At 48.9% G+C, this 25741-nt stretch overlaps 4 protein-coding genes and 1 long non-coding RNA gene across 5 annotated transcripts; all 5 read right to left on the bottom strand.

Annotated features, from left to right (window-relative positions):
• Nucleotides 1-810: 810 nt before the first annotated feature.
• LOC147259425 (hyaluronidase-like) lies at nt 811-3833 on the bottom strand. The gene is made up of 4 exons (XM_086209808.1): nt 3755-3833; nt 2343-3264; nt 2087-2176; nt 811-1316 (listed from the first exon to the last, which is right to left on the bottom strand). The coding sequence occupies exons 1-4, from the start codon at nt 3811-3813 to the stop codon at nt 987-989; spliced, it is 1401 nt and encodes a 466-aa protein (XP_086065934.1). The 5' UTR covers nt 3814-3833; the 3' UTR covers nt 811-986.
• An 875-nt stretch (nt 3834-4708) lies between these two features.
• LOC147259424 (peroxisomal succinyl-coenzyme A thioesterase-like) lies at nt 4709-9546 on the bottom strand. Its single transcript, XM_086209806.1, has 11 exons — nt 9402-9546; nt 8027-8223; nt 7814-7913; nt 7547-7731; nt 7067-7236; nt 6569-6688; nt 6395-6477; nt 5888-5981; nt 5585-5665; nt 5328-5469; nt 4709-5228 (listed from the first exon to the last, which is right to left on the bottom strand). The coding sequence occupies exons 2-11, from the start codon at nt 8220-8222 to the stop codon at nt 5092-5094; spliced, it is 1308 nt and encodes a 435-aa protein (XP_086065932.1). The 5' UTR covers nt 8223; nt 9402-9546; the 3' UTR covers nt 4709-5091.
• Nucleotides 9547-11335: 1789 nt separating this feature from the next.
• Nucleotides 11336-12251, bottom strand: LOC147259423 (uncharacterized). The gene is made up of 3 exons (XR_015117274.1): nt 12134-12251; nt 11465-11584; nt 11336-11350 (listed from the first exon to the last, which is right to left on the bottom strand). It is a non-coding gene; the product is annotated as an uncharacterized LOC147259423 (long non-coding RNA).
• A 221-nt stretch (nt 12252-12472) lies between these two features.
• Nucleotides 12473-17290, bottom strand: LOC147259422 (acyl-coenzyme A thioesterase 6-like). Its single transcript, XM_086207963.1, has 4 exons — nt 17231-17290; nt 12988-13184; nt 12775-12874; nt 12473-12692 (listed from the first exon to the last, which is right to left on the bottom strand). The coding sequence occupies exons 2-4, from the start codon at nt 13181-13183 to the stop codon at nt 12473-12475; spliced, it is 516 nt and encodes a 171-aa protein (XP_086064089.1). The 5' UTR covers nt 13184; nt 17231-17290.
• A 473-nt stretch (nt 17291-17763) lies between these two features.
• LOC147259421 (acyl-coenzyme A thioesterase 5-like) lies at nt 17764-23381 on the bottom strand. Its single transcript, XM_086209805.1, has 11 exons — nt 23225-23381; nt 20779-20975; nt 20566-20665; nt 20299-20483; nt 19908-20077; nt 19676-19795; nt 19418-19500; nt 19172-19265; nt 18637-18717; nt 18380-18521; nt 17764-18280 (listed from the first exon to the last, which is right to left on the bottom strand). The coding sequence occupies exons 2-11, from the start codon at nt 20972-20974 to the stop codon at nt 18144-18146; spliced, it is 1308 nt and encodes a 435-aa protein (XP_086065931.1). The 5' UTR covers nt 20975; nt 23225-23381; the 3' UTR covers nt 17764-18143.
• Between the last annotated feature and the right edge of the window lie 2360 nt (nt 23382-25741).

The following is a 25741-nucleotide window of genomic DNA, read 5'->3' as shown; positions in this document are numbered from 1 at the left end:
GCGGCAGATTGACTCAGGCGCTGCCTGCAGAGCAGCTTGCTTCCTGCTCAGCCATCGTCCAACCAGATGTTACTAGGCTCCAACCTTGTCCTCTGCTGTTTGGTGTGCAGTTGGCGTTCGAAGGGTTTCTGAGCTTCCTCGTTCTGCCTGACGCTGCAGCTGGAAACACGCTGACCAGACGTGCAGTGAAACCAAACCAGTTCAGTCCGGCTGAAATGTAAAAGAAGCAGAGCTGATAGAAGTTCTTTGTGAGAGTCAGCCGATATCTGAATTATCTTTCTTAATCTCATCTTTCTTTTTTAAGATTTATGTGCTGTATGTAAGCTAGCTAACCAGCTAGCACGAATAAAATGTATAGAAATAGTTGTGTGTTAATTCTCCAGTCTAGTAATAACAATGTTCCTGATTTGGAGTCGCTGGGTCAAATGACATGGCAGCTATTGACAACTCAGCATGATGGTTGTTAGCCTGTGAGATGAGTGTTTGTCACAGTGACCTTTGACCACCAAAATCGCAGTGGCCCTTCATGACAAACTTTAAGCAATCCCCCCGAGGCGTTCCTGAGATACCGTGTGAACGAGAGCGGGACGTACAGAAGCACAACCCGAATGCATAAAGACGACAAAGAATTTTGCGTAGAAGTGTTGATGCCAAGAGGAAGCGAGGATTCAGCTACTGGCCAGATCTTACACATAGCACCTTTAACTGTCTTTGTTCATCAGCTGATCCGTTTATGATGTAAATATCAATACTGGTGCAAATATTGTTTCTGAATTCATGTCGTACATGAGGTTGAAGGTTTTGTTGGGACTCCACAGTGTAAAAAATTAACACATCATTCTTGAAACAACCTTGTTGAAGAGCTTTTATTAACATGGTCAATTTGAACGAATTGGTTTGGTCCAGGTCAGGTCAAAGCTGCAATTAATGATGCAGATTACCAAATGATATCAATAATATCAGCAGCCAGCGACGCTGCAGACGGATTAGACCTTGATGACTCTGATGGCGGTTGGACGTGACAGATGTGGCGAGCACACACACCCCTTGTAGCACTGGCACGAGAAATTTTCTGCCCAGGAAGTGAGGTCAGCGGAGGAGGGGAGACCGATCGCCACGTACTTCCTGTTCACCTGCAAGATGTTGAAGTTAGCCGGGTTCAGGTGCAGGTAGTGGGAGGAGTCATAGTTCTTCCTGATGCAGCGGCCCCTCCCCTGGCACAAGACGTTGCTGCAGAGCATGGCGGCCGCTGTCACGTTGGCGATGTATGGGTTCAAAGTGGACGTCAGATACTCGGAAAGAGATTGACAGGCAGCCTGGAGGGAGGGGGTGGGGTTTACCGGTGAAGACAACAAAGTCCATTTTATTACATTTGTAAACATAGATAATTACATGTTGAATTGACTGATAAACGCTTGTTTTCTGCCCTTCTTGTCGATGTAAAAGGCCAAAAATATAAGAAAAACATCTCAGTTCAACAGCTGAGGAGGTCATGTGATCACCGCCATTATAAATATTATATATACTGTATATAAATGTCCCTAATAAAGTGGATGGTGAAGACATCAGCGTTGTGCTTCTCTGTGAGACGGACGCAGACTTCCATCAAGGTCACTTCAGTCTTTTACGCCTGTGTTAAACGTATCTGCCCCCACATTTAGTGGGTTGGCCCATGCAGCCCCCATCCATCAGTAAACGGAGATCACGCACATACAAAGCGGAAAAGTCAAATGAAGCTGACAGTGGTTTCACACGTCTGTGGGGGGAGATAACGAACGCGGTTGCAACAGCTTCTTGTAAAAGAGGAAACTGCTTAATATTTGCTGACGAACGCCTGGCCACCGGTCACATGGACAGAAGGAGCTGAGGGTCTGGGCTGCAGCAAACAATGATGTCACAAACCAGACCACACAAGAAGACCCTCTCAGATGATCTGATCCCGGCTGGCGTGGAGGAGGCCACGTCCAGGTGGGGCGTTGGATCGCATGCTGTAGCTTGACAAACTCCCGTGTGACTTCAGCAATATGGACGAATACAAGACAAAAGATTGCGCCCGCAGCACTGGGACGGATGGTTCCGTGGTTACCTTGTTGTTGTAGTCTTTCGCTCCTCCCCACATGATGACACCTGCAGCTCCCAGCGCGGCAGACTCTCCCACGGTCCTCACCAGGTCCATCTGAGGTCAGAAGAACCACACAGAAACTCTCAGATAAGAAAACGGAACTTCAGACAGCAGAAACGTGTGTCAGATAACAATGTGTTTGGAGGCAGGTCAGGTGGGTGGACGGGTGAGCTCAACACCCGACTGCCACCGTCCCAGTAGAGGAGGTAAGCTGACTGACAGGGCTTTGGAACACTTTGGTCTGGTCCCGATACAGCGGCCTGGAGTAGACGTAAACTGGGGCTGTGGATGGTCGTTTTGGCAGCGCTGCCACCCTCAGAGCCTCCTGGATGCGGTTGCGGACGAACAGAGCCACACGGGGGGAGTTCCTCATCGACTGGTGGAGGTAGATGGAGGGGTAGAGGGCCGTGCTGCGCTCCCACAGCCACAGCAACTGGTTGTTCTGCTTCTGGGTCTTTGCGGAGCACTTCCCTGTGTACTGAGGCTCCTTCCACTTGTAGTTGTAACAGTCGGGGAACAAGTAAAAGCCCCAGCGACGGCTGGGACGCTCGCCAATGCCGAGGCTGATGGTCCTCTCCATGAAGCGCCGCCCGGACTGCTGGAACTGCTCCGCTGCCAGTTTGGAGATTTGGTTGGATGATAGAAACGGGGCCATCTGTAGGGCGTGGCTGATGGAGAGCTTCTGATAAATACGTTTCCATCCCCAGTTGTGATCCCACAGGGGGCGCCAGGACTCCCAATCGATGACAGCGAGCCCGGGAGAGGCATCCTGTGAGATGTAGCGATCTATTTGCTTCTGAGCTTTGGCCAGATGCTCCGTCAGGTTGCCATTTTGAGGGACGCCACCTCTGCGCAACCTGCGTGTGCGGATGTTGACGTTGGGGTACAAGCCAAGGCGGTCCTCATAGAAGATGGTGAGGAACTGACCGGGCACTTTAGCCGGCGTGGTCACTGCCTGGAAGGCTGCGGTGTCCAGTGGGATCTCCAGCTGTTGGCATCGTTCAGTGGGGGCGTTCCAGATCGCGATGAAGGGGTGGTCGGGGATCAGTGGCGGCTCAGAAGGTGGCAAGGCGAGGACGGCGGTGACAGTGGGCATGAGGAGGGTGACGAGGGACAGGAGGTGCAGGGTCATCGTGGCGGCACTAGAATAAACAACAAATAAGACCCGTTTCAGTTCAGTCCACGTATTTGTCCTCTCCTTCCTTCCTTCTGGAAACGTGGAGGTGAAACAAGAAAAGCATTTCTATCCTTTGACATCACATCGCCGGTTAGGTTGTTCACCTGTTCAACCCTGCACACCAAAAGAATGACTAAACCATCCCAAAGAAGAGGTTTTTTTTATCAAGTTTTCATCCTGTAAAATAAAATACAACCTTCACCCAGCAGTCTGTTTAACTTTGAGTGTCACAGAGCTGAAATTCATCAGGTAGCGGCGGCGGCGGCGTCTGGGTTACGTCGTTATTTACAGAAAAAAAGTACAGGAAAGTGTGGACAAAAAATGAAAAATTGATGGATTCACTGTTTGAGACTCAGAAACTGCAGTGTAACATTTAAATGATCGTATGAACATCATGAGGATCGACTCGTGAAGTAAATGTATGAATATTTTCACAAGATGTCAGCGGTTCCTACCTGCAGCTCATCTCGGTGTTCGATGGGGAAACTTCTCTGCCTGCTTTTTGCTGCCTCATGTGAAAGAGGAAGCTCTTTCTTCCCGAGATCCTTATCTGACAGACCTCCTCTACGGTCCTGGACTCGCACTCAGCTGCGCGTTCGAGGCGTTCGTACCGTCTGCTGATGTTCATTGACATGTTGGGTTGAGAGGTGAATGTTGGGCTCGGCTCAGATCATGAAACCCTTCAAAGCAAAGGTCCAGCTTTGGGTGATTGTGTTAATATGTTAGCATCTTAGCCATGGAGGTCATGGTTGTGGTGGCGTTTGTCTGTCAGCAGGGTAACAAAAACCTCAGAGGCCAAGGAAGAACCCCTTCAGTATCTGGTTAACATTTACTGGTGAACTCTGACGGCCTCGACCAGATCCTGGTCCCATGTGGTCAGAACCTCCTTAAGAACTTGGTGACGTTTTACTGTGAAAACTGAGAGGTTACGGTGGCGAAGAGGTGGCCATGTCTGACCATAGAACAGCAAGCTGGAGGAGCTGAAGTCACATGGTCAGATCTTGGATGAGAGCCCTGAAGACATCTACGAGCTGAGGTTCAATCATAGCGCCACCTGGTGGTTACAGGAAGTACAACTGATGGAACAAACATCACATGACCCTGGGCTGTCTTCACCTGATGTACAGCAGAGTCACATACAAGAAGTGTGTTTTCTAGTGCCACCTCGTGGACACAGGAAGTGATGTCAGCGCCACGAAGCAGCGTCAGCCTGAATGGGATCGGGTTTCACCTCCCTCTCCCAACACTCACTCACTCACACACACACACACACACACGTATGTTTACTAGTTACGAGCTTCAACAGCGGAGGCATTGTGATGTGACATAAACCAGTACCACCAGTAACAGCTGGGATCCTCTCCGTAGCCCGCGAGGGATTTATGCATTTTTATTTTCATGAGGGAAAAAACACACGTGTCACCCTCTTTGATTCCACTGAAGCTTTTATGATTCAAAACAGCAACAACAAGAAACACACCAGTGACACAAACAGCTGATGACATGAAATGTGAACCTGAGAAAGAAGTGAAGATGGACGGCAGCGCTCACAGAGATCCGATCAGACACAAATATGATTGACACACTGATAATCAGCAATGAGCACCGGGGACAGGACGAGAGCCGAGGAGCGTCCAACTCTTGATTCTGTTCAATGGTGACGAGGAGTTCTTGACTGGGCCCTGTCACTCTGACGCGGACGCTGCTGATAATGGAGTCTGACACACCTACGGAACTCGCACATGCTCAGTGACAGGAGGTTTCTCGCCAAAATGCATGCTGGGAATCTTTGTTACATTCCCGCCGATGACGCTACGTCACAGTTTGTGTTGCCATGGAGATTCTCCCTCAGGAAGGCCAGCGTCTTCCTCCAGGCGTCTTCCTGGGCGCGACTGTGTGACACCGGTTCCCCCCCCCACAGAGCCATCACTGCAGAGACGAGCGGCGTGATTCATAGAACACCAGCAGGATGTGGAGCAGAACCGGGCTCAGGGTGGTGGGGCGGCACCCTGATGGAGGTCAACGTACCTTTCTCGTGTTGGTTGACTGTCTTAAAGAAGCTGGCTCGGGAGTGCGGCGTGTAGGGAGGTTCGATCAGGTGACCGGTGTTTGGGTATGACAGGATGGTCAGCAGGTGGCTGTTCCCCGCCCGCTCCATCATCGCCTTCATCTGGAACGCAGGAAGTCAACACTTCATCATGATATTCTTAGTGATGTTCAGTGACATCATCCTGTTCCTCCCTGCTCTGCCTTGTTAGAGTGTCAGCGTGATGTCATGAACTCACGTCCTGCGCAGACTCAGATGAGGGCCAGTTCTGATCGTCCTCGCCGACGACCATCAGCACAGGACACCTGAGCCGTCCCACCTGCTCAGAGACCGCAGAGGAAACAAGTCAGAGTTTATGTGGAGACTGAGAGGAACCTGCTCTGTTCAGGGGACATCCTCACGTCTTCTTGTTCTATACGTCTGTGAATGAAGGACTTTTTAAAACATCAGCTTGCTAAATTACAAAAACAGTCATCGCTTATTTTTGTGAGAAAGAAAAAGTACAAAACCCCCAAACCACCAAATGTGTCAACAAACTCACGTCCACTTTCAGTGCCGGGTCGGAGGGGATGGGCAGCAGCAGATCTCGCCAGATCACCTGGTTCTCCTCGTTAAAACGGGTCTTTGGAGCATTTCTGATGACACAGACAGCAAAACATGAGCGAAACCCTTCAGCTGCCACCCGACTGTCTCCAGCCTCAGTCTGTGCTTTCTCTCCTTCTTCTGACATCGAAACCGTTCACCGCACTCAGGCTCCACAGCTTCGTCAGCAGTGGAGCCAAAATCTGAAGTGTGTCCCAACTTTGGTGGCATCAGAGTGAAGCAGGTTCCTCCTGTGGGGGCTCAGGAGCTCAACCAGTGCGGCTGACTAGTAACTGAAGGGTCGCTGGTTCAGTTCCCTCAAGACAGAAGACACTGAACACACTGTGTGTGTGTGTGTGTGTGTGTGTGTGTGTGTGTGTGTGTGTGTTCCATGAAGACAGAATATCATTTATACAGGAATACTTCTTGGTACTTGGTATCGTATTTAGACAACAGATCAACTTACTTTGCAAAATTTGCAAATATTTCTTCCAAAGATCCATCAACTGGCTGCACATGGCTTCCACTGACACACACCGCACACCTGAGCTGAGAACACACACACACACACACACACACACATTTTAAAATCCGTCCAACAGCTTAAAGTTATCGTAATGAAGCTCAGCCGTCTTACTACCTTCATGACTTGAGAGTAAACGGCCATTTTGAGTGTCATGCTGGTGCCGAAGGAGAGGCCCAACATGGCGATGCAGCTGCTGAGGACCTGAGGGTGCTGCTGCAGGACCCTGTAGGCCGTCTGAGACAGGAACACAGTCAGTCAGGTTTCATTGGAGGCAACACTTCTCATCTCTTCAGAGCTCTCAGTGTCATCCTGTCTACACCTGAAACCCTGCAGAAGCATTCTCTCTATGAACCACCAGAGGGCGACTGTGGTGAGGGAATGGTGAGCTGCTTCAGCCTCTCCTGGATGAGCAGCAGGACAGCTGCTAAAATATGGGGTGGTGTTGATACGGGGGTCAGCCCACAACTGGGGGGGGGGGGGTACTGATGGTGGCTTCTGTTCACAGCAGCAGGACCGGCACCACAGTCTCTGCTACCCACAGCTGACATGTTAATAAAAACGGTGTGACGGGGGTGTATCATGGGCCCCTGTTACACGCGCTCATCAGGTTACCTCAAAGTACTGGTTGTCCACCATCTTGCCTGTTTCCATGGTGATTTTAGGTGTCAGGTAGTTAAGGGCGAGAGCGGCAAAGCCATGGGAGGCCAGCAGCGCTGCACGGTACTCCACCAACTGCCCTCCGCCCCCCCACAGGTCCAGGACACCGGGGAAAGGTCCAGGTCCTTCACACACCAAACAACAAAATCGGCAGGGACAGGGATTACGTTCAAGCAGTGGCTCCCACACTCTGAGGCCTGCTGATGTGTTTGGAAATATTTTGAGCAGGAAAATAAGACGGACATAAAATAAAATCTAAAAAAACAAGTCTTTACAAACAGTTCATGAGTTGTTGAGGTGCAGGCGATCGTGCAGTCCCAGCCGGAGCTGCACAGAGGCCCAGAAGTCATGATGGATCAGGTAATGATGATATGATCTAATCTAAAACAGAGCGACCACAGGTCTCCCGTGTAGGTGTGTGATGGTGAGTCCTACCTGAGGGCAGGAAGAGGGTCGCAGAGAGGCTCTGTTCTGTGATCGGGATCCTGCGGACGCCGGGCGCCATGTACCAGCGCTCCACCAGCTGACTGGCCAGCTGATCCACAAAGCCCTGGGTCTGGTGACCCTGGTACACTGAGATGGTGACCTCCATGGGAGTCTGGACGTTCATCTTCCTCAGCCTGAGGGACAAAGGAGACGTTCTCCTCTGATCCTGAATCACTGATTTCTGTCATCTGAACAGATCTGGTCTGGCTGATCTACCTGAGCCCGGGTTTGCTGCCTGGAACGGGTCTGAGGCTCCACAGTAGACCCATGGGTTCCACCCCACAATACGTCCCACCCAGACTGGGATCCTCTGATGCTGTCACACAAAAAGAATCACAACTTTTCTAGGGTGTTCAGAATGTTCAGTTCTTCCTGTGACGTCTGCTCCTCACTGCTTTGACCTGCTGGTCTTGGTTCAGAACAACGTACCGTTCACCGTCCCGCTGGCGTCTGTGACGTAGTGAGCGAACGCCTCCCAGTTGTGTCCACCTTCACACCGGTGGAGGGCCTGGATGGTGAGCTGGGCACCAGGGGGGGCATTCTGGACCAGAACCGAGAACTTCTCGTCCACGAGTCCCCTGGACGGCTGGACCCACAGCCTCACGCAGCACCGTCTCCTGTCCATCCTGAGACGGAGCCACACGGTGAACCAAACTGCAGTTGCGATGTCAGCTTGCGTCGTCATAAGAACACAAACTAAATATAAAAAAGACCTGCAACCCCATCGAGAACATTCTGACAAAAATGCTGCATTTGTGTCTTTCTTGGTGCAAAAACCGATCTTTTTATTGAATTGTGTGCAACACTGTCGTATTCAGTGTGAATGTTCGAGCTGAGGAAGAGTCAGTGAACACAGTGACACGCAGGTGCACAGAGGCAACACTTCATCTCACATGAGCAGGTGTTTCATGCACAGGTGCTGTGTAAAGTCCAGCCAGCACTGACGGGTGTGGAGGGTCAAAGTCTCCAGGTGTAGCCGGACCAGTGGTGGTGCCGGCCTCTGAAACTGCTTTAACCCCAGTTTACCGGTTATTTCAGTGTGTTTCTCTGCTGGTTGCTGCTGCTTTTCCCCTCTACAGCATTTTAGTCAAAGTCTGTTGTTCAAAATGTGATTTTTAAATAAAGTTGTACTGGAATCGAAGACCAGAGGATCAGGACACCGCTCCGCCTACGAAGCCAGCCGTCCCGCATCACGTGACTGAAAGCTGACCGTGCTTGTACTTTACTCAGTCAGTATAAGTATATTTTAGAATACATGGCAGCTACGATTGTGCAAGTGAATGACACATGAAGTCCAACGTAAATGTAATACTCTTTGACAAACGTCACTTTCAGGCGTCATTATCGCGATATCGTCGTTCTGTGAGGCTCACTGTTGCTAATTAACCTCCAGGGTAATTTAGCTGTGATGGCTAACGTTAGCTTGATGGATGGGCACTATTTCCATGGTGTTACAGTAAAAAGTGTCCCGTCGAAAACTAATGGGAACCTTTCGGGGGTCCTCACTCGTTTCCCTGATTTTGATAAGTTTGGAAATAGAGACGAAGTGCAGTTTTATAAATGACTGGTCATTCACAGCGACACCTCTTGGACAAATGACAAAACTACGTCATCCTTGTCGCGACAGACATGACGGTACATGAAGAGCAGCGATGATTCTTTCCTGATGACGGCGGCCCATGGCGTCACACCACAGTTTGTTTTCGAGTCTGCAGTTTGTGTCATGATTTTGAAGCCATATTTGAATCGAGAGGGATGCTCCCCGAATGTAACTTTCTATTTAGCTTTTAAATGAATCACTTACTTGGTAGCAGACCTCAGATTTTTTGTTGGCTTTTTGTTCGTGAGTTTTGTTCAAACTTAAGTAAGAAAACATGAAACTTCGTGTGTGTGGACAAGTTCATCCACACTGACCGACAGCTGAGATTCACTGCCTGGAGTTCAACTTCACCGTGAGGAGCTTCAGGCTCCTCCCACAGCAACGTCGGTGCTACCGGACACCAGATGGCGCCATTGAGTCGACTGGGGGTCAACGATGGAGACAGCTGTACAGCAACGCATTAAAAACATGAGGAATAAACAAATAAAGACACCAGACGCAGAAACAGGTTTGAAAACAGGAATTTATGACACATTATGACAAATGAGTAATATTCAGTTGCACTCTGGGACTTGTAGTTGACTTCTTTTCTGGTCTTCTATGTGCCGTCTGGTACTTTCAGACCCTTCTCTGAGAACTGGATCCACCAGCACTACAGGCGTGGACACAAAGTGGCCTCAGGGTTTGTGTTGCCATGGAGATTCTCCCTCAGGAAGGCCAGCGTCTTCCTCCAGGCGTCTTCCTGGGCGCGACTGTGTGACACCGGTTCCCCCCCCCACAGAGCCATCACTGCAGAGATGAGCGGCGTGATTCATAGAACACCAGCAGGATGTGGAGCAGAACCGGGCTCAGGGTGGTGGGGCGGCACCCTGATGGAGGTCAACGTACCTTTCTCGTGTTGGTTGACTGTCTTGAAGGAGCTGGCTTGGGAGTACGGCGTGTAGGGAGGTTCGATCAGGTGACCGGTGTTTGGGTATGACAGGATGGTCAGCAGGTGGCTGTTCCCCGCCCGCTCCATCATCGCCTTCATCTGGAACGCAGGAAGTCAACACTTCATCATGATATTCTTAGTGATGTTCAGTGACATCATCCTGTTCCTCCCTGCTCTGCCTTGTTAGAGTGTCAGCGTGATGTCATGAACTCACGTCCTGCGCAAACTCGGACGAGGGCCAGTTCTGATCGTCCTCGCCAACGACCATCAGCACAGGACACCTGAGCCGTCCCACCTGCTCAGAGACCGCAGAGGAAACAAGTCAGAGTTTACATGGAGACTGAGAGGAACCTGCTCTGTTCAGGGGACATCCTCACGGGAATGAAGGCATCTGAAGACTTTGTTTTTCTTTGACAAACATGGAGATAAAAATCTGAAATCGTTCAGACTTTTATTTTTCACAGACTTCAATTTCTGTGTTTCTCCAGGAAAATGGGTATAAACACGAGAACACTGTCACATCAGCATTGAAAGACAAGCCTCTTACTTCCTGTTTCCTCCTGAATGCACCAGGGGGCGCTATGACGAACCTGCCCTCAAACTACAGCTGAGGAAATCCACCCACCACCACCAAGTCTGGCAAAAATCCACCTCCATGATGGAAAAGTGAACGGCTGCAGGTGTCAGATAAACACTGACATGCCAAAGGAAACACTGAACTCAGAAATGTTCCAAAGACACACAACAGCACAGCAACGCCCTGAACTGGGTGATCCTGTGGGGCTGATCGTGACTCCTGGTTCAGAGAAGAACAGACTCACATCCACTTTGAGCGCCGGGTCGGCGGGGACGGGCAGCTGCAGGCCACCAGAGGTCATCTGGTTCTCTTTGTTCACGCGGGTCTTCGTAATGCTCCTGAGAGAAGAAAACAAAAAAGATCCAGAACTTTGAAGTTCAATCTCTTCATTCTGTTCAAGATTTTTACAGCTTTGTCAGAAGTTGAGCTAAAAGAAGTGTGTGTGTGTGTGTGTGTGTGTGTGTGTGTGTGTGTGTGTGTGTGTTCCATGAAGGCAGAATATCATTTATACAAGAATACTACTTGGTACTTGGTATCATATTTAGACAACAGATCAACTTACTTTGTGAAATATGCCAATATTTCTTCCAAAGATCCATCAACTGGTTGCACATGGCTTCCATTAACACACACCGCACACTTGAGCTGAGAGAACACACACACACACACACACACACACACACACACACACACATTCATTTTAAAACCTGCCCAGCAAGTTTAATATGTTAATAAAATGAAGCTCAGCCGTCTCACTACCTTCATGACTTGAGAGTAAACGGCCATTTTGATTGTCATGCTGGCGCCGAAGGAGAGGCCCAACATGGCGATGCAGCTGCTGAGGACCTGAGGGTGCTGCTGCAGGACCCTGTAGGCCGTCTGAGACAGGAACACAGTCAGTCAGGTTTCATTGGAGGCAACACTTCTGAAGGAATCTCAGTGTTATCAAGACTTAAAAACCTCCAGATAGCACATTCTCTGAAAGGAGGAGATGGACCGTGAGAAAAAAAAAAACTTCATTCTTTCTAAAGGCCACAAGAGGGCGACTCCACTCGGAGCACAGGACAGGCCTGACGTGTGTGAGCTGCTGGGGGGGGGCAGGAAGACCTGAACAAAACCATGATCTGAGGGAATATGAGGCTCATGTAGAGCAAGTATTCTGATCTTAGTACTGCAGTATTTTGTAGACCTGAAGATACCTTTTATCAAACTATAAAGTTCTTCTGGACTTTTTGCAGCACTCTGTCACATTTATGGCAGTCAAACTGCTTTACATCACTGGAAGCCAGTGGTAACTACTGGCCTCCAGCTGGAGTTCTGCATTATGAGCAAGAAAATACTAAAAGTGTATCATCACCACCAAGCCAGAACGCAGTGGTGTGACGGGGGTGAATCATGGGCCCCTGTTACACGCACTCATCAAGTTACCTCAAAGTACTGGTTGTCCACCATCTTGCCTGTTTCCATGGTGATTTTAAGTGTCAGGTAGTCAAGGGCAAGAGAGGCGAAGCCATGGGAGGCCAGCAGCGCTGCACGGTACTCCACCAACTGCCCTCCGGCCCCCCACAGGTCCAGGACACCGGGGAAAGGTCCAGGTCCTTCACACACCAAAGCACCACGATGAACTCCTCGTACTTTACAAGGAGAAGGTTTCTCTACAAGTACGCGTCCTCACAGGCGCTCCTAGCTGGTCCAGAACAAAGTTCTCCTCCTACCCTCCTGTCTGCAGTCATCTGCTCCTCTCACCCCCCACAACAACCCCAACCTTCATGGAGGAAACCCTCCCCCCAGACTGGGCCTACCTGGGGGCAGGAAGAGGGTCGCAGAGAGACTCTGTTCTGTGATCGGGATCCTGCGGACGCCGGGCGCCATGTACCAGCGCTCCACCAGCTGACTGGCCAGCTGATCCACAAAGCCCTGGGTCTGGTGACCCTGGTACACTGAGATGGTGACCTCCATGGGAGTCTGGACGTTCATCTTCCTCAGCCTGAGGGACAAAGGAGACGTTCTCCTCTGATCCTGAATCACTGATTTCTGTCATCTGAACAGATCTGGTCTGGCTGATCTACCTGAGCCCGGGTTTGCTGCCTGGAACGGGTCTGAGGCTCCACAGTAGACCCATGGGTTCCACCCCACAATACGTCCCACCCAGACTGGGATCCTCTGATGCTGTCACACAAAAAGAATCACAACTTTTCTAGGATGTTCAGAATGTTCAGTTCTTCCTGTGACGTCTGCTCCTCACTGCTTTGACCTGCTGGTCTTGGTTCAGAACAACGTACCGTTCACCGTCCCGCTGGCGTCTGTGACGTAGTGAGCGAACGCCTCCCAGTTGTGTCCACCTTCACACCGGTGGAGGGCCTGGATGGTGAGCTGGGCACCAGGGGGGGCATTCTGGACCAGAACCGAGAACTTCTCGTCCACGAGTCCCCTGGACGGCTGGACCCACAGCCTCACGCAGCACCGTCTCCTGTCCATCCTGAGAGACAACAAACCACCAGCAACCCTCCGGTCAGGTGGATGCTTTAGCAAAGCTGCTCTGGAGGTTTGGCTGCTCCGCCAACATCTTCCACCTGAGACGCCTTCAGCCTGCGCCTGTTGCGTTTTGCCAGGTAACTCAGCTGTGATGGCTGACATTCGCTTGACTGATTCGCACTTGCAAACCATCTAAATCAACTCCAGAATGTTTCCACGTCACTCACTTACGGGCAGTTTTAACAAATATTTATTTCCACAATTCCAATTCCCATGTAAAATGACGTCATTCTTGGTCCTGGCTGAAGTGAGGTGGTCTTATTAACATGGAGTTAACATGAAACGACGAAGCAGAGACACAGTGGAGAGTTACCAGTTGATTTGTCCTTCACGGTGACGTCACCGGTGATGGTTCTCTTTTTCATTTCCAAGTCATTTTTTTAGTTTCAACATTTGATCTCATGACAGTGAAGACACATTAACAGAAGGATTCTGTGTGCCTTCCTCCAATCAAACTTCACCATCTTGTAATTCCTACTTGGTTTTCAAGTCAAATGAATCATTCATTTATGCGGGTCCTTTTTCCCAGTGATTATCAGTGTTGTTGCAGGTGAATTCGTCCCCATGGTCTAACTTGTTTAGAGATGAGGACGTTAATCCTCCACAGGGAAGCGGCTCGTAGGAAATGTTTACCCAGTCCTGAATGTAATAAGTGATTCAACATCGCCGGTGATTCCTGAGAACGGTGACGGGTGCAAGTGCACTGAACCCTGAGTCTGGGACCTGCGTGTTCAATCATATCAACCCAAATTGTGTTACAACATGTAAGAATCAACCTGCCAGTGGACACAAAGAACACAATGAATCCCAACATGAGTTTTGGAGGTCAGTGACGAGTCTCACACGCACATGACAGCAAACCGGCTGAGGGAGCATCATTTTTACATATTTTGATGACTTGTCAGTCATTTCAGTTCCTCAGGTTATGACCAGCCCCCACGAGCTCTGTGTCCCCCCTCCGTTCCGCCTCTGGTCCCCACAAATGCAAAATTTAGCTTTTAAGTGAATCACTTACTTGGTAGCAGACCTCAGACTTGTTCGTTGGTTTCTGTTCGTGAGTTTTGTTCAAACTAAAGTGAGAAAACATGAAGCTGCGTGTGTGTGAACAAGCTCATCCACACTGACTGACAGCTGAGCTTCACTTGACTGCCTGGAGTTCAACTTCACCGTCAGGCGCTTCAAGTTCCTCCCACAGCAACATTGGTGCTCCCAGACACCAGATGGCGCCATTGAGTCGACTGGGGGTCAACTATGGAGACAGCTGTACAGCAACGCTTCAAAAATATGTAAAAACACCAGAATCAGAGTGCAAAGGTTAAATGAATTGCATGTACAAGTATTTGTAATACATATACATAAATATAGGGCTGCACGGTGGTGCAGTGGTCAGCACTGTGGCCTCACAGCAAGTAGGTTCGGGGTTCGAGTCCCGGCTTGGGCGTGGGATCTTTCTGGGTGAGTCTCCATGTTCTCCCTGTTCCTGCTGGGTTCTCTCTGGTACTCCAGCTTCCTCCCACCGGGACGAGGCTGATTGGATTCTCTAAATTGACCGTAGGTATGAATGTGAGTGTGATTGGTTGTTTGTCTCTGTATGTTGGCCCTGCGATGGACTGGAGACCTGTCCAGGGTGAACCCCGCCTCTCGCCCATAGATGCTGGGATAGGCTCCACCCCCCCGCGACCCTTACTAGTAAGGAATAAGCGGAAGATGACGATGGATGGATGGTACATAAATATACACCCACTCCACATACCACCTATTGAGACTTTTAGATTTTCATTTTGACACTTTTCATGACTTTATCAAGCACTTAAACCCTACTTGGTTCTATTTGTTTCGACAAAGAACGGTTCAAAAGACCCTTCATGGAAGAAACAACTGAGAGTTTGTGTATCCAGCCCAGAGGGGCACGGCGAGCACCTGGTGGCCAGGCCTTAGCCCATGGGATCCGGCCAGCCCTAGCCCGAAATGGCTGCATGGACTCTTCCCCCCGTGGACCCAACACCCACAGGAGGAACCGGAAGGGTCAGGTGCTTTGTGGTTTGGGCAGCAGACCAAGGCAGGGGCCTTGGCTGTCTGATCCCCAGTCATGGAAGCTGGCTTTTGGAACATGGAATGTAACTTTCTGGCAGGGAAGGAGCCGGAGCTGGTGGAAGAGTTTGAGCGTGACCGGCTTGATATCGTTGGCCTCAGCTCAACACATAGCTCCGGGTCCAGAACCCAAGTCCTGGAGAGGGGCTGGACACTCTCCTTCGCTGGAGGTGCTCCGGGTGAGAGGCGGAGGGCCAGGGTGGGCTTTTTGATCACCCCCAGACTCTCTGCTTGTACGTTGGAGTTTACCCCGGTGGACGAAAGGGTTGTTTCCCTGCGCCTTTGGGTCAGGGAACGGGTCCTGACTGTTATCTGCATTTATGCGCCAAACAGTTCAGAATACCCACCCTTTTTGGAGTCCCTGGGAATGGTGCTGGATGGCGCCCCTCCAGGGGACTCTATTGTCCTACTGGGGGACTTCAACGCTCACGTGGGCAATGACAGTGTGACATGGAAGGGCGTGATTGGGAGGAATGGCAGGCCCGACCTGAACCCGAGTGGCGGGCAGTTATTGGACCACTGTGTGAGTCGCGGTTTGCCCATAACTGACACCCTGTGAGAACATAAGGATGTCCATCGGTGCACGTGGCCCCAGGACATCCTAGGTCGCAGGTCGATGATCGATTTTATAGTCGTATCATCTGACCTGTGACCGCATGTTCTGGACACTCAGGTGAAGAGAGGAGCTGAGCTGTCACCTGATCACCATCTGGTGGTGAGTTGGATCAGGTGGCAGGGCAAGTCACCGCGCACACCTGGTGGGAACGCCTGGTGGAAGAACCTGTCAGGATGATCTTCAACTCCCACCTCCGGCAGAACTTTGACTGCATCCCGGGGGCAGTGGGGGACATTGAGTCCGAACGGGCCATGTTCTGCTCTGCCTTGTCGAGGCGGCTGCTGGGGCCGGTCGTGACAGTAATCCCCAAACCCCCTGGTGGACACCAGAGGTGAGGGGAGCTGTCAGGCTGAAGAGGGAGGCCTGCAGGGTGTGGCTGGTCTGTGGGTCTCCAGAGGCAGCAGACCAGTACCGGCAGGCCAGGCGGTGTGCAGCCATGGCGGTCACTGAGCCAAAAACTCGGGTGTGGGAGGACTTTGGTGAGGCCATGGAGAATGACTATCAGTCGGCTGGCAAACAGTCTGTCGCCTCGGGGGGGAAGGTGGTAACTTGCCCACACTGTTTACGGTGGGGACGGGAGGCTGCTGACATCGACTGGGGAGACAATTGGACGGTGGAAGGAATATGAGATGCGACATCTTTTATTTTTTTAGTTTCAACATTTGATCTCATGACAGTGAAGACACATTAACAGAAGGATTCTGTGTGCCTTCCTCCAATCAAACTTCACCATCTTGTAATTCCTACTTGGTTTTCAAGTCAAATGAATCGTTCATTTATGCGGGTCCTTTTCCCAGTGATTATCAGTGTTGTTGCAGGTGAATTCGTCCCCATGGTCTAACTTGTTTCGAGATGAGGACGTTAATCCTCCACAGGGAAGCGGCTCGTAGGAAATGTTTACCCAGTCCTGAATGTAATAAGTGATTCAACATCGCCGGTGATTCCTGAGAACGGTGACGGGTGCAAGTGCACTGAACCCTGAGCCTGGGACCTGCGTGTTCAATCATATCAACCCAAATTGTGTTACAACATGTAAGAATCAACCTGCCAGTGGACACAAAGAACACAATGAATCCCAACATGAGTTTTGGAGGTCAGTGACGAGTCTCACACGCACATGACAGCAAACCGGCTGAGGGAGCATCATTTTTACATATTTTGATGACTTGTCAGTCATTACAGTTCCTCAGGTTATGACCAGCCCCCACGAGCTCTGTGTCCCCCCTCCGTTCCGCCTCTGGTCCCCACAAATGCAAAATTTAGCTTTTAAGTGAATCACTTACTTGGTAGCAGACCTCAGACTTGTTTGTTGGTTTCTGTTCGTGAGTTTTGTTCAAACTAAAGTGAGAAAACATGAAGCTGCGTGTGTGTGAACAAGCTCATCCACACTGACTGACTGAGCGACAGCACATGAACACACGCCCACTCCCGATCCCACCGATTATGACTTCGATTTTCATTTTGACTCTTTCAGTGACTTGAACAAGCACTTGAACCATTCTCGGTTCTATTTATCTCGTTTCTGTCTTCTTGTCCCTCCTTACGCACAAAGTCAAGTGTCGGATTCCTGACATTTTATTTTAGTCCCTGTTTTTGCGTCTTGCCTCGTTGACGTGTTTTGTCCTGCTGATGAAGTACAATTCTGTGTGTCCCTGTGAAACACTTGGCCTCTGGAAGCGATTCTGATTTCAATCAACATCCCATGCACACACGTACACAAGTCTGAGGAGAACTGAGTCCTGATGCGTCACTCTCAGCAGTGGCGGAAAATACATTTTGTTACTCAAATAAAGCACTTAAACACAATTTTGAGGGATCTGTACTTTGAGTTCTGACATTTTATTGATTTTGAACTTTGACCTCCTTATTTTTATCTGGACACATCGGTTCTTCTGAAAGAAAGGTTTTGCGTAGAAAACATGGATCTTGGTTGTTCAGTCACCCAGAGGTCGGAACGCTGCTCTGATAGGAAACATAATTACAACAAACATCATTTCAAAACTTGAGGCCCCCCCCAGCAGACAGGGGGTCTGGACCTGTCATACAGCTGCCGGGGTGTTGCCTCTCTTGGTATTAGAGGCGTTGTCAGAAAGCTGGATTCTCATCACTATAACTGACTAATATGACTTCTTTTCTGGTCTTCTATGTGCCGTCTGGCACTTTCAGTCCCTTCTCTGAGAACTGGATCCACCAGCACTACAGGCGTGGACACAAAGTGGCCTCAGGGTTTGTGTTGCCATGGAGATTCTCCTTCAGGAAGGCCAGCGTCTTCCTCCAGGCGTCTTCCTGGGCGCGACTGTGTGACACCGGTTCTCCCCCCCACAGAGCCATCACTGCAGAGACGAGCGGCGTGATTCATAGAACACCAGCAGGATGTGGAGCAGAACCGGGCTCAGGGTGGTGGGGCGGCACCCTGATGGAGGTCAACGTACCTTTCTCAGGTGAGAAGGCTGTCTTAAAGAAGCTGGCTCGGGAGTGCGGCATGTAGGGAGGTTCGATCAGGTGACCGGTGTTTGGGTATGACAGGATGGTCAGCAGGTGGCTGTTCCCCGCCCGCTCCATCATCGCCTTCATCTGGAACGCAGGAAGTCAACACTTCATCATGATATTCTTAGTGATGTTCAGTGACATCATCCTGTTCCTCCCTGCTCTGCCTTGTTAGAGTGTCAGCGTGATGTCATGAACTCACGTCCTGCGCAGACTCGGACGAGGGCCAGTTCTGATCGTCCTCGCCGACGACCATCAGCACAGGACACCTGAGCCGTCCCACCTGCTCAGAGACCGCAGAGGAAACAAGTCAGCTTCCTCACCCACACACAAGCACGTGAAGGCAGTGTTGTTTTTGTCAACGGTGACAATGAACGGCCCTCTTTTTCATGATGATAACGAGACGCTGACGAGAGAAGCGCGGCTCTTTGATGACTTTAACACAGCGAGACGTGTGTGAGTTTTCATCGACTAGAAGTGGACATAAAGAAATGACTAAAACTAATAAGCATTTTAGTCCAAAAGACAAAGACTAAATTTAAAATGGCTGCCAAAAACATCACTGCATGAAGATCCATGTGATGTAACTTTCACCATGAGACGCCGATGAACGTGTCACCCACCCAGGCAGACCTCCGTGCACTGACCGATGTCACAGCACCAACTTGTCTGTGTAGAAGGAAACCAAAACCCTTTTCCCAGAACAACACCAGCTTTAAGGTCACAAAGAGACTCACGTCCACTTTGTAGGACGGGTCAGGGGGGATGGGCAGCGCCACATCTCGCAGAATCATATGGTTCTCCTCGTTCACACGACCCTTCACAAAGTTTCTATGACGACAAAACAAGGACTGAAAAATACTTCTGCAACTGTTTTATTCTTTCCACAGACAACTGGAGGGGTTCTCCTCTTGGGGGCGGGGCGTTTCCTGACGTCGCTGGGAAACGTCAACAATGAGCTCAGTGACGACACACCCACTTACTTCTGAATGAAGGCCAACATTTCTTGAACAGATCCCTCAACTGGCTGCACATGACTCCCACTGATACATACCACACACCTGAGCTGAGAACACACACACACACACACACACACACACACACACACACACACACACACACACACACACACACACAGGATTGAGGTATCTATGTAGTCCAACAGGCAGTGGTCATGAAGTGTCTGAAGTAGATCTTAAACTCCTGGAATCACATTAAGACAACGAAGTTCAGCGTCTTACCTTCATAACTTGAGAGTAAACAGCCATTTTTAGGGTGACGCTGCTGCCAAAGGAGAGACCCAACATGGCGATCCTGCTCCTGAGTACCTGAGGGTGTGTCTGCAGGACTCCGTAGGCCGTCTGAGACGGGAAACGCAGCATTAACAGTAGACCAGGAACACACCTGCAGGCCTCACGCTGGTCCTGTTTCCAAATATCTGGCACTGAAAAATAAGTTGGCTCATCAGGTTACCTCAAAGTACTGGTTGTCCACCATCTTGCCTGTTTCCATGGTGATTTTAGATGTCAGGTAGTCAAGGGCGAGAGAGGCGAAGCCATGGGAGGCCAGCAGCGCTGCACGGTACTCCACCAACTGCCCTCCGCTCCCCCACAGGTCCAGGACACCGGGGAAAGGTCCAGGTCCTTCAACAAGAAAAACACAAATCACACACCAGTCAATGATCGGCTGTTCGCTCATCACTTGTGGCATGTTCCATTATCAAGGGATGGGGGGGGGGGGGGGGCTGAAGCATCGTGATGTGATGTCATCGCTTGATGCAGTGAACCAACAGACAAGGATGTAATAACATCCCCACATAATCCTGCATTTCAGAGACACCCCCCTCCCCCCAGACTGGGCCTACCTGGGGGCAGGAAGAGGGTCGCAGAGAGACTCTGTTCTGTGATCGGGATCCTGCGGACGCCGGGCGCCATGTACCAGCGCTCCACCAGTTGACTGGCCAGCTGATCCACAAAGCCCTGGGTCTGGTGACCCTGGTACACTGAGATGGTGACCTCCATGGGAGTCTGGACGTTCATCTTCCTCAGCCTGAGGGACAAAGGAGACGTTCTCCTCTGATCCTGAATCACTGATTTCTGTCATCTGAACAGATCTGGTCTGGCTGATCTACCTGAGCCCGGGTTTGCTGCCTGGAACGGGTCTGAGGCTCCACAGTAGACCCATGGGTTCCACCCCACAATACGTCCCACCCAGACTGGGATCCTCTGATGCTGTCACACAAAAAGAATCACAACTTTTCTAGGATGTTCAGAATGTTCAGTTCTTCCTGTGACGTCTGCTCCTCACTGCTTTGACCTGCTGGTCTTGGTTCAGAACAACGTACCGTTCACCGTCCCGCTGGCGTCTGTGACGTAGTGAGCGAACGCCTCCCAGTTGTGTCCACCTTCACACCGGTGGAGGGCCTGGATGGTGAGCTGGGCACCAGGGGGGGCATTCTGGACCAGAACCGAGAACTTCTCGTCCACGAGTCCCCTGGACGGCTGGACCCACAGCCTCACGCAGCACCGTCTCCTGTCCATCCTGAGAGACAACAAACCACCAGCAACCCTCCGGTCAGGTGGATGCTTTAGCAAAGCTGCTCTGGAGGTTTGGCTGCTCCGCCAACATCTTCCACCTGAGACGCCTTCAGCCTGCGCCTGTTGCGTTTTGCCAGGTAACTCAGCTGTGATGGCTGACATTCGCTTGACTGATTCGCACTTGCAAACCATCTAAATCAACTCCAGAATGTTTCCACGTCACTCACTTACGGGCAGTTTTAACAAATATTTATTTCCACAATTCCAATTCCCATGTAAAATGACGTCATTCTTGGTCCTGGCTGAAGTGAGGTGGTCTTATTAACATGGAGTTAACATGAAACGACGAAGCAGAGACACAGTGGAGAGTTACCAGTTGATTTGTCCTTCACGGTGACGTCACCGGCGATGGTTCTCTTTTCATTTCCAAGTCATTTTTTTAGTTTCAACATTTGATCTCATGACAGTGAAGACACATTAACAGAAGGATTCTGTGTTTTGCCAGGTAACTCAGCTATGATGGCTGTATCCTGTATTTATGTACATTTTTCTTCAGACTCTCTACGGATCCAACAAACATTTCCTGGAAATTCTCAGGAAATTGTCTTGACAAAATTTCTCCACTAAAATTCAGCTTTTACACTCATTTTCTCTTTATTTTATCTGACAGAGAAGTAAATAACCGATGAAACTGAGTCACAGTTTTATTCATTACATCCTCAAAATTGATCTTTTTTAAACTGAAAATCAATCGTCTGTATGTGCTTGACTCTGAATGGAAGGAGAGGTGTTGTTCGGGTACACAGCTGCTGAATACACAGTGGTAAAAATACACAATTTGCTTCTAATTTTAGTAGAATGGAAATATGATGAAAAGTATTTTTTCAGGGAAGTGTATTTCCAGGATAAGAACACCAACATGGTTGTATCAATAATCTTCTTTCCTTACATGCAATTTCACAGCTCTTTTTGTGATATTTAATTTTCTATGACCAAATATTTAATGCACAGCTGAACCTGAAATGGGCCCCCCCCCCCCCCACACACACACACACACACACACACAGTTCCTCCATACTCGCTGGACTTTACACATCAGCTGGAAATCGGCCACAAGGCCACAAGGAGGTAACGGATCACACAGGAGAGGTTGGAGCCTGCAGGTCAAATCCATCTCTTCCACTCAAAACACCAGAGTCTGGACGAGGCTTGAAAAATACACAAATCATCTTGAAATACTGTAAACTCATCATCATTTGAAAAGTTATGAATATAAATATTCATTATGTTTTAGTCCAGTTTGTGTGTGTGTGTGTATATATATATATATATATATATATATATATATACATATATATGTATATATATATATATATATACACACACACACACACACACACATATGTATATATATATATATGTATATATACACACACACACACATATATACATATATATGTGTATATACATACATATACACACACATATATATACATATATATGTGTGTGTGTATATATACATATATATGTATATATATACATATACACATATATAAATATGTGTGTGTATATATGTGTGTATATGTATATATACATATACACACACATATATACATATATATGTATATATACATATACACACACACATATATATACATATATATGTGTGTGTATATATATGTATATATACATATATATGTATATATACATATATATGTGTGTGTGTATATGTATATATACACATATACATGTATATATACACATATATATGTATATATATACATACATATATGTATATATATGTGTGTGTGTGTATATATATGTGTGTGAGTGTATATATGTGTGTGTGTGTATATATATATGAGTGTATGTATATATATACAGTATACGGTATATATGTGTGTGTATACATATATGTACATACTGTATATGTACATATATGTACATATACAGTATGTACATATATATTCTTCACCAGCTGTGGCTAGGACGACAGTATAAGTGTATCTTAACTTGCAGTACTCTTGTTACATTCATAAATTAAAAAGTGGGTCTAAAACCGGTGTGAAACTCGTGAACTGGCGGTGTCATTTCAGGTCATTCGTGGTCTACCAGGAGCTGCGGTACACACTGAAAACTTTGAGGTTTTACTCCAGAAGTTTACTTTCTTAATCTATTACATAACAACTTCCATTTGGTCCCCTGAGGAGCAGCAGCAGAGGAGCGACGGGTTCAGCCCCAGGACGCGGTTACCTGAAGGACACACGAACGAAGGTCAGAGGTGCCGCCTGGTTCCGGTTCGCGTTTCAAGGTGAGTCTCAAACAAACAAACTTCCACGACCCGAGGACGGACCGACGAGTCCGGTTTCTGGTTTCAGCTCTCCAGCTAGTTCAGTCTCCTCCCCCAGGGCAACTCTCCAGCTGTCCTGCTTCAAGGACACAAGATGGCGCCATGGAGTCATGGGAACTCTTGTCCGATTTTGGACACAACAAGCTCTCTGTCACACAGGAGCCTCCCAAAGCTTTGAAACAAAGAAAAAAGCAACACTTTTTTTAATTCATGTGAGTAAAAAGATACAACAAAAAAATAGTTGCTGTTAATTGTGTTGCACCAGTTTAGAAGGACCCACGACTCTCAACTCTGATGTTAAAACAAACAGTCATTTAGGTCACGTGTTCTAATTGTGACCAAAGTGAAACCATTTGTTGCAGGGATGTCACAGCGAAACTGTCTCACAAATCTAAGATTCAAAGAGAAAAACTGCTGGAGTATTGCAGTATTCAGGGGCCCGACAGACAAGGTTGAAGTCATCTCTGGGCAATCAGAGGCTTTAGTCTCTGGTGCCCCACTCATCAATCTCTCGCTGCTTCAGGGTGCGCAGGGTTTAGCTTAGCTTAGCATAGCTTAACATGCTGAACAGGGAGAGAGAAGCAAGGCAAGCAAAGGGAGGATTTTACTGCTCTGGTGTTGGTGTGATTGATTCCCTCTCACCCAGTAACAGCACTGGTGAATGTTTTCTGTCTCTGAAGGGTCCAGCTTTGTTTCACTGTTGCACCTTCAAACCCAGCGACCCGTGACTAATGAGCCGTAGCCTCCTGGATGCTACAATGCTACTGATGCTAATAGCCCCCCAGTGTCAAAGGAACATATTGAGATGAGTTAAAATGTCAAAGGTCAGCTGCCGCTGGCCTGGTGAGAAATGTCTGGAGTCACTCGCCACTCCTCCAGCCGCCCACACACGCACACACACACACACACACACACACACACACACACACACACACACACACACACACACACACACACACACATTCAGCCACTTTAAAACATAAATATGTTTCGATTCATGGCTGTCACAGGTCATTGTCTGGTTACTCAGAGGGTTGGGGGGTCGGGACTTCTCTTTCAGTTCAAGGACACACAAAGGACGTGACACCTGTTTCGTCTGCGTGTTTGCTCCTGAAATGGCAGCAGGACTGAAACCAGCCCAACATTTAGCTGTGCTCGCGATGTGAAACTCTGGGCTGATACTGACACATTGCAAATTATAATTGGCGGATGGCTTTGTTGTTTATGTTTTATGTTTATTCCCTTTTGTGGCATCAAAACCCCAAAATCTTAAAAAAACTGAGAAGCTGATCAGAGTCAACAAGGCGGATCACGCAGGACAAACCAGCACAAGAGAAGTCCTCCGTTGTTTCATTGCAGTGAAAATGCCCAGATAATCAATACAGGACAAATATCACTCATCAACAACGGTTAAAACTTGTTCCATTTTTCAGTCCAGGATGGCTTTGCCCCCGTTCTTAGACCTCCTTCAGCAGCAGTGCATCAGGACGCATCTGCAATTCCTCTCCTGAACTTCCTGTTGGGATGGGAACCAGCCAGCACTTCCCCTGGTTGACCGCCTCCCAGTGTGCTGGGTGAACCCTGACTCTACAGAACCACACGCTACCTCGTGTGTCTTTCTGGAGATGAATATGCACCCGTGGGGTTAGGGGTCGCGTCTCGCCTCACCGATGAAAGGTGTTGCGCCGGTCACGGTTAAATTACCGCCTTCAGCTGGGTTTTGGGTGCCTGTCGGTGCTGCTCGGAGGGTTGACTGGCCTGTGGGAATGAAGCTCAAGTTACACTGCTTCTTTTTGCCAATTCTTATTTTCATCAACCATAAGTAGCCGTATTCTTACCACTGGATGACACGCAAACAATTCTTAAAGTGCTTGTTTTCTGAATGGAATTTGGTACTGATCCTTATTAAGTTTGATGTAACATTTCTCCTCAGTTTCCTCGCTACACACGCTCTCACGGCCTCCGCAGCTTCGTCACGCGCTGAGGATCATCCCAACATTGTCGATCTTGACCTGGAAGAGGACACCCTCAGCAGTTTCTCCTTGTTTTATGCAATCACGTCTCCCTCAAGTTCTCTGCATTTCTTCTTCATTTTATGACACTTTCTGTTCTTGCCTGTTCCTCAGCGTCTAAGATCGTGGGGAGGAGCCGCTGAACTCACAAGCTGGGCCGTGGTCTTTGAAGGATTCAACCAAACGGACGCCAGTTTGAGCCGCTCTTCTGTCATGCCTGTTGCTGATTGGCATCTCATCTTCCCCTGCAGCCAAATGTTGCTTCATTAATTAAAGGTATCGTGCCTGACTTCTACACATATTAACGTCCCTCCCTTCCATTTGTGTTGTTGTGATTACTCTCAGTTCCAGAAGGGGGAGACAAAAGTCATGCACTCGACCTTTAAATTAAAGGATTTTATGTGTTAG

The sequence above is a fragment of the Aulostomus chinensis genome, chromosome 7, assembly GCF_037954235.1.
Source record: "Aulostomus chinensis isolate RoL2024-O1b breed Wild chromosome 7, RoL_Achi_v1.0, whole genome shotgun sequence".
Classification (NCBI taxonomy): domain Eukaryota; kingdom Metazoa; phylum Chordata; class Actinopteri; order Syngnathiformes; family Aulostomidae; genus Aulostomus; species Aulostomus chinensis.
This window is presented reverse-complemented; position numbering and strand designations above follow the sequence as displayed.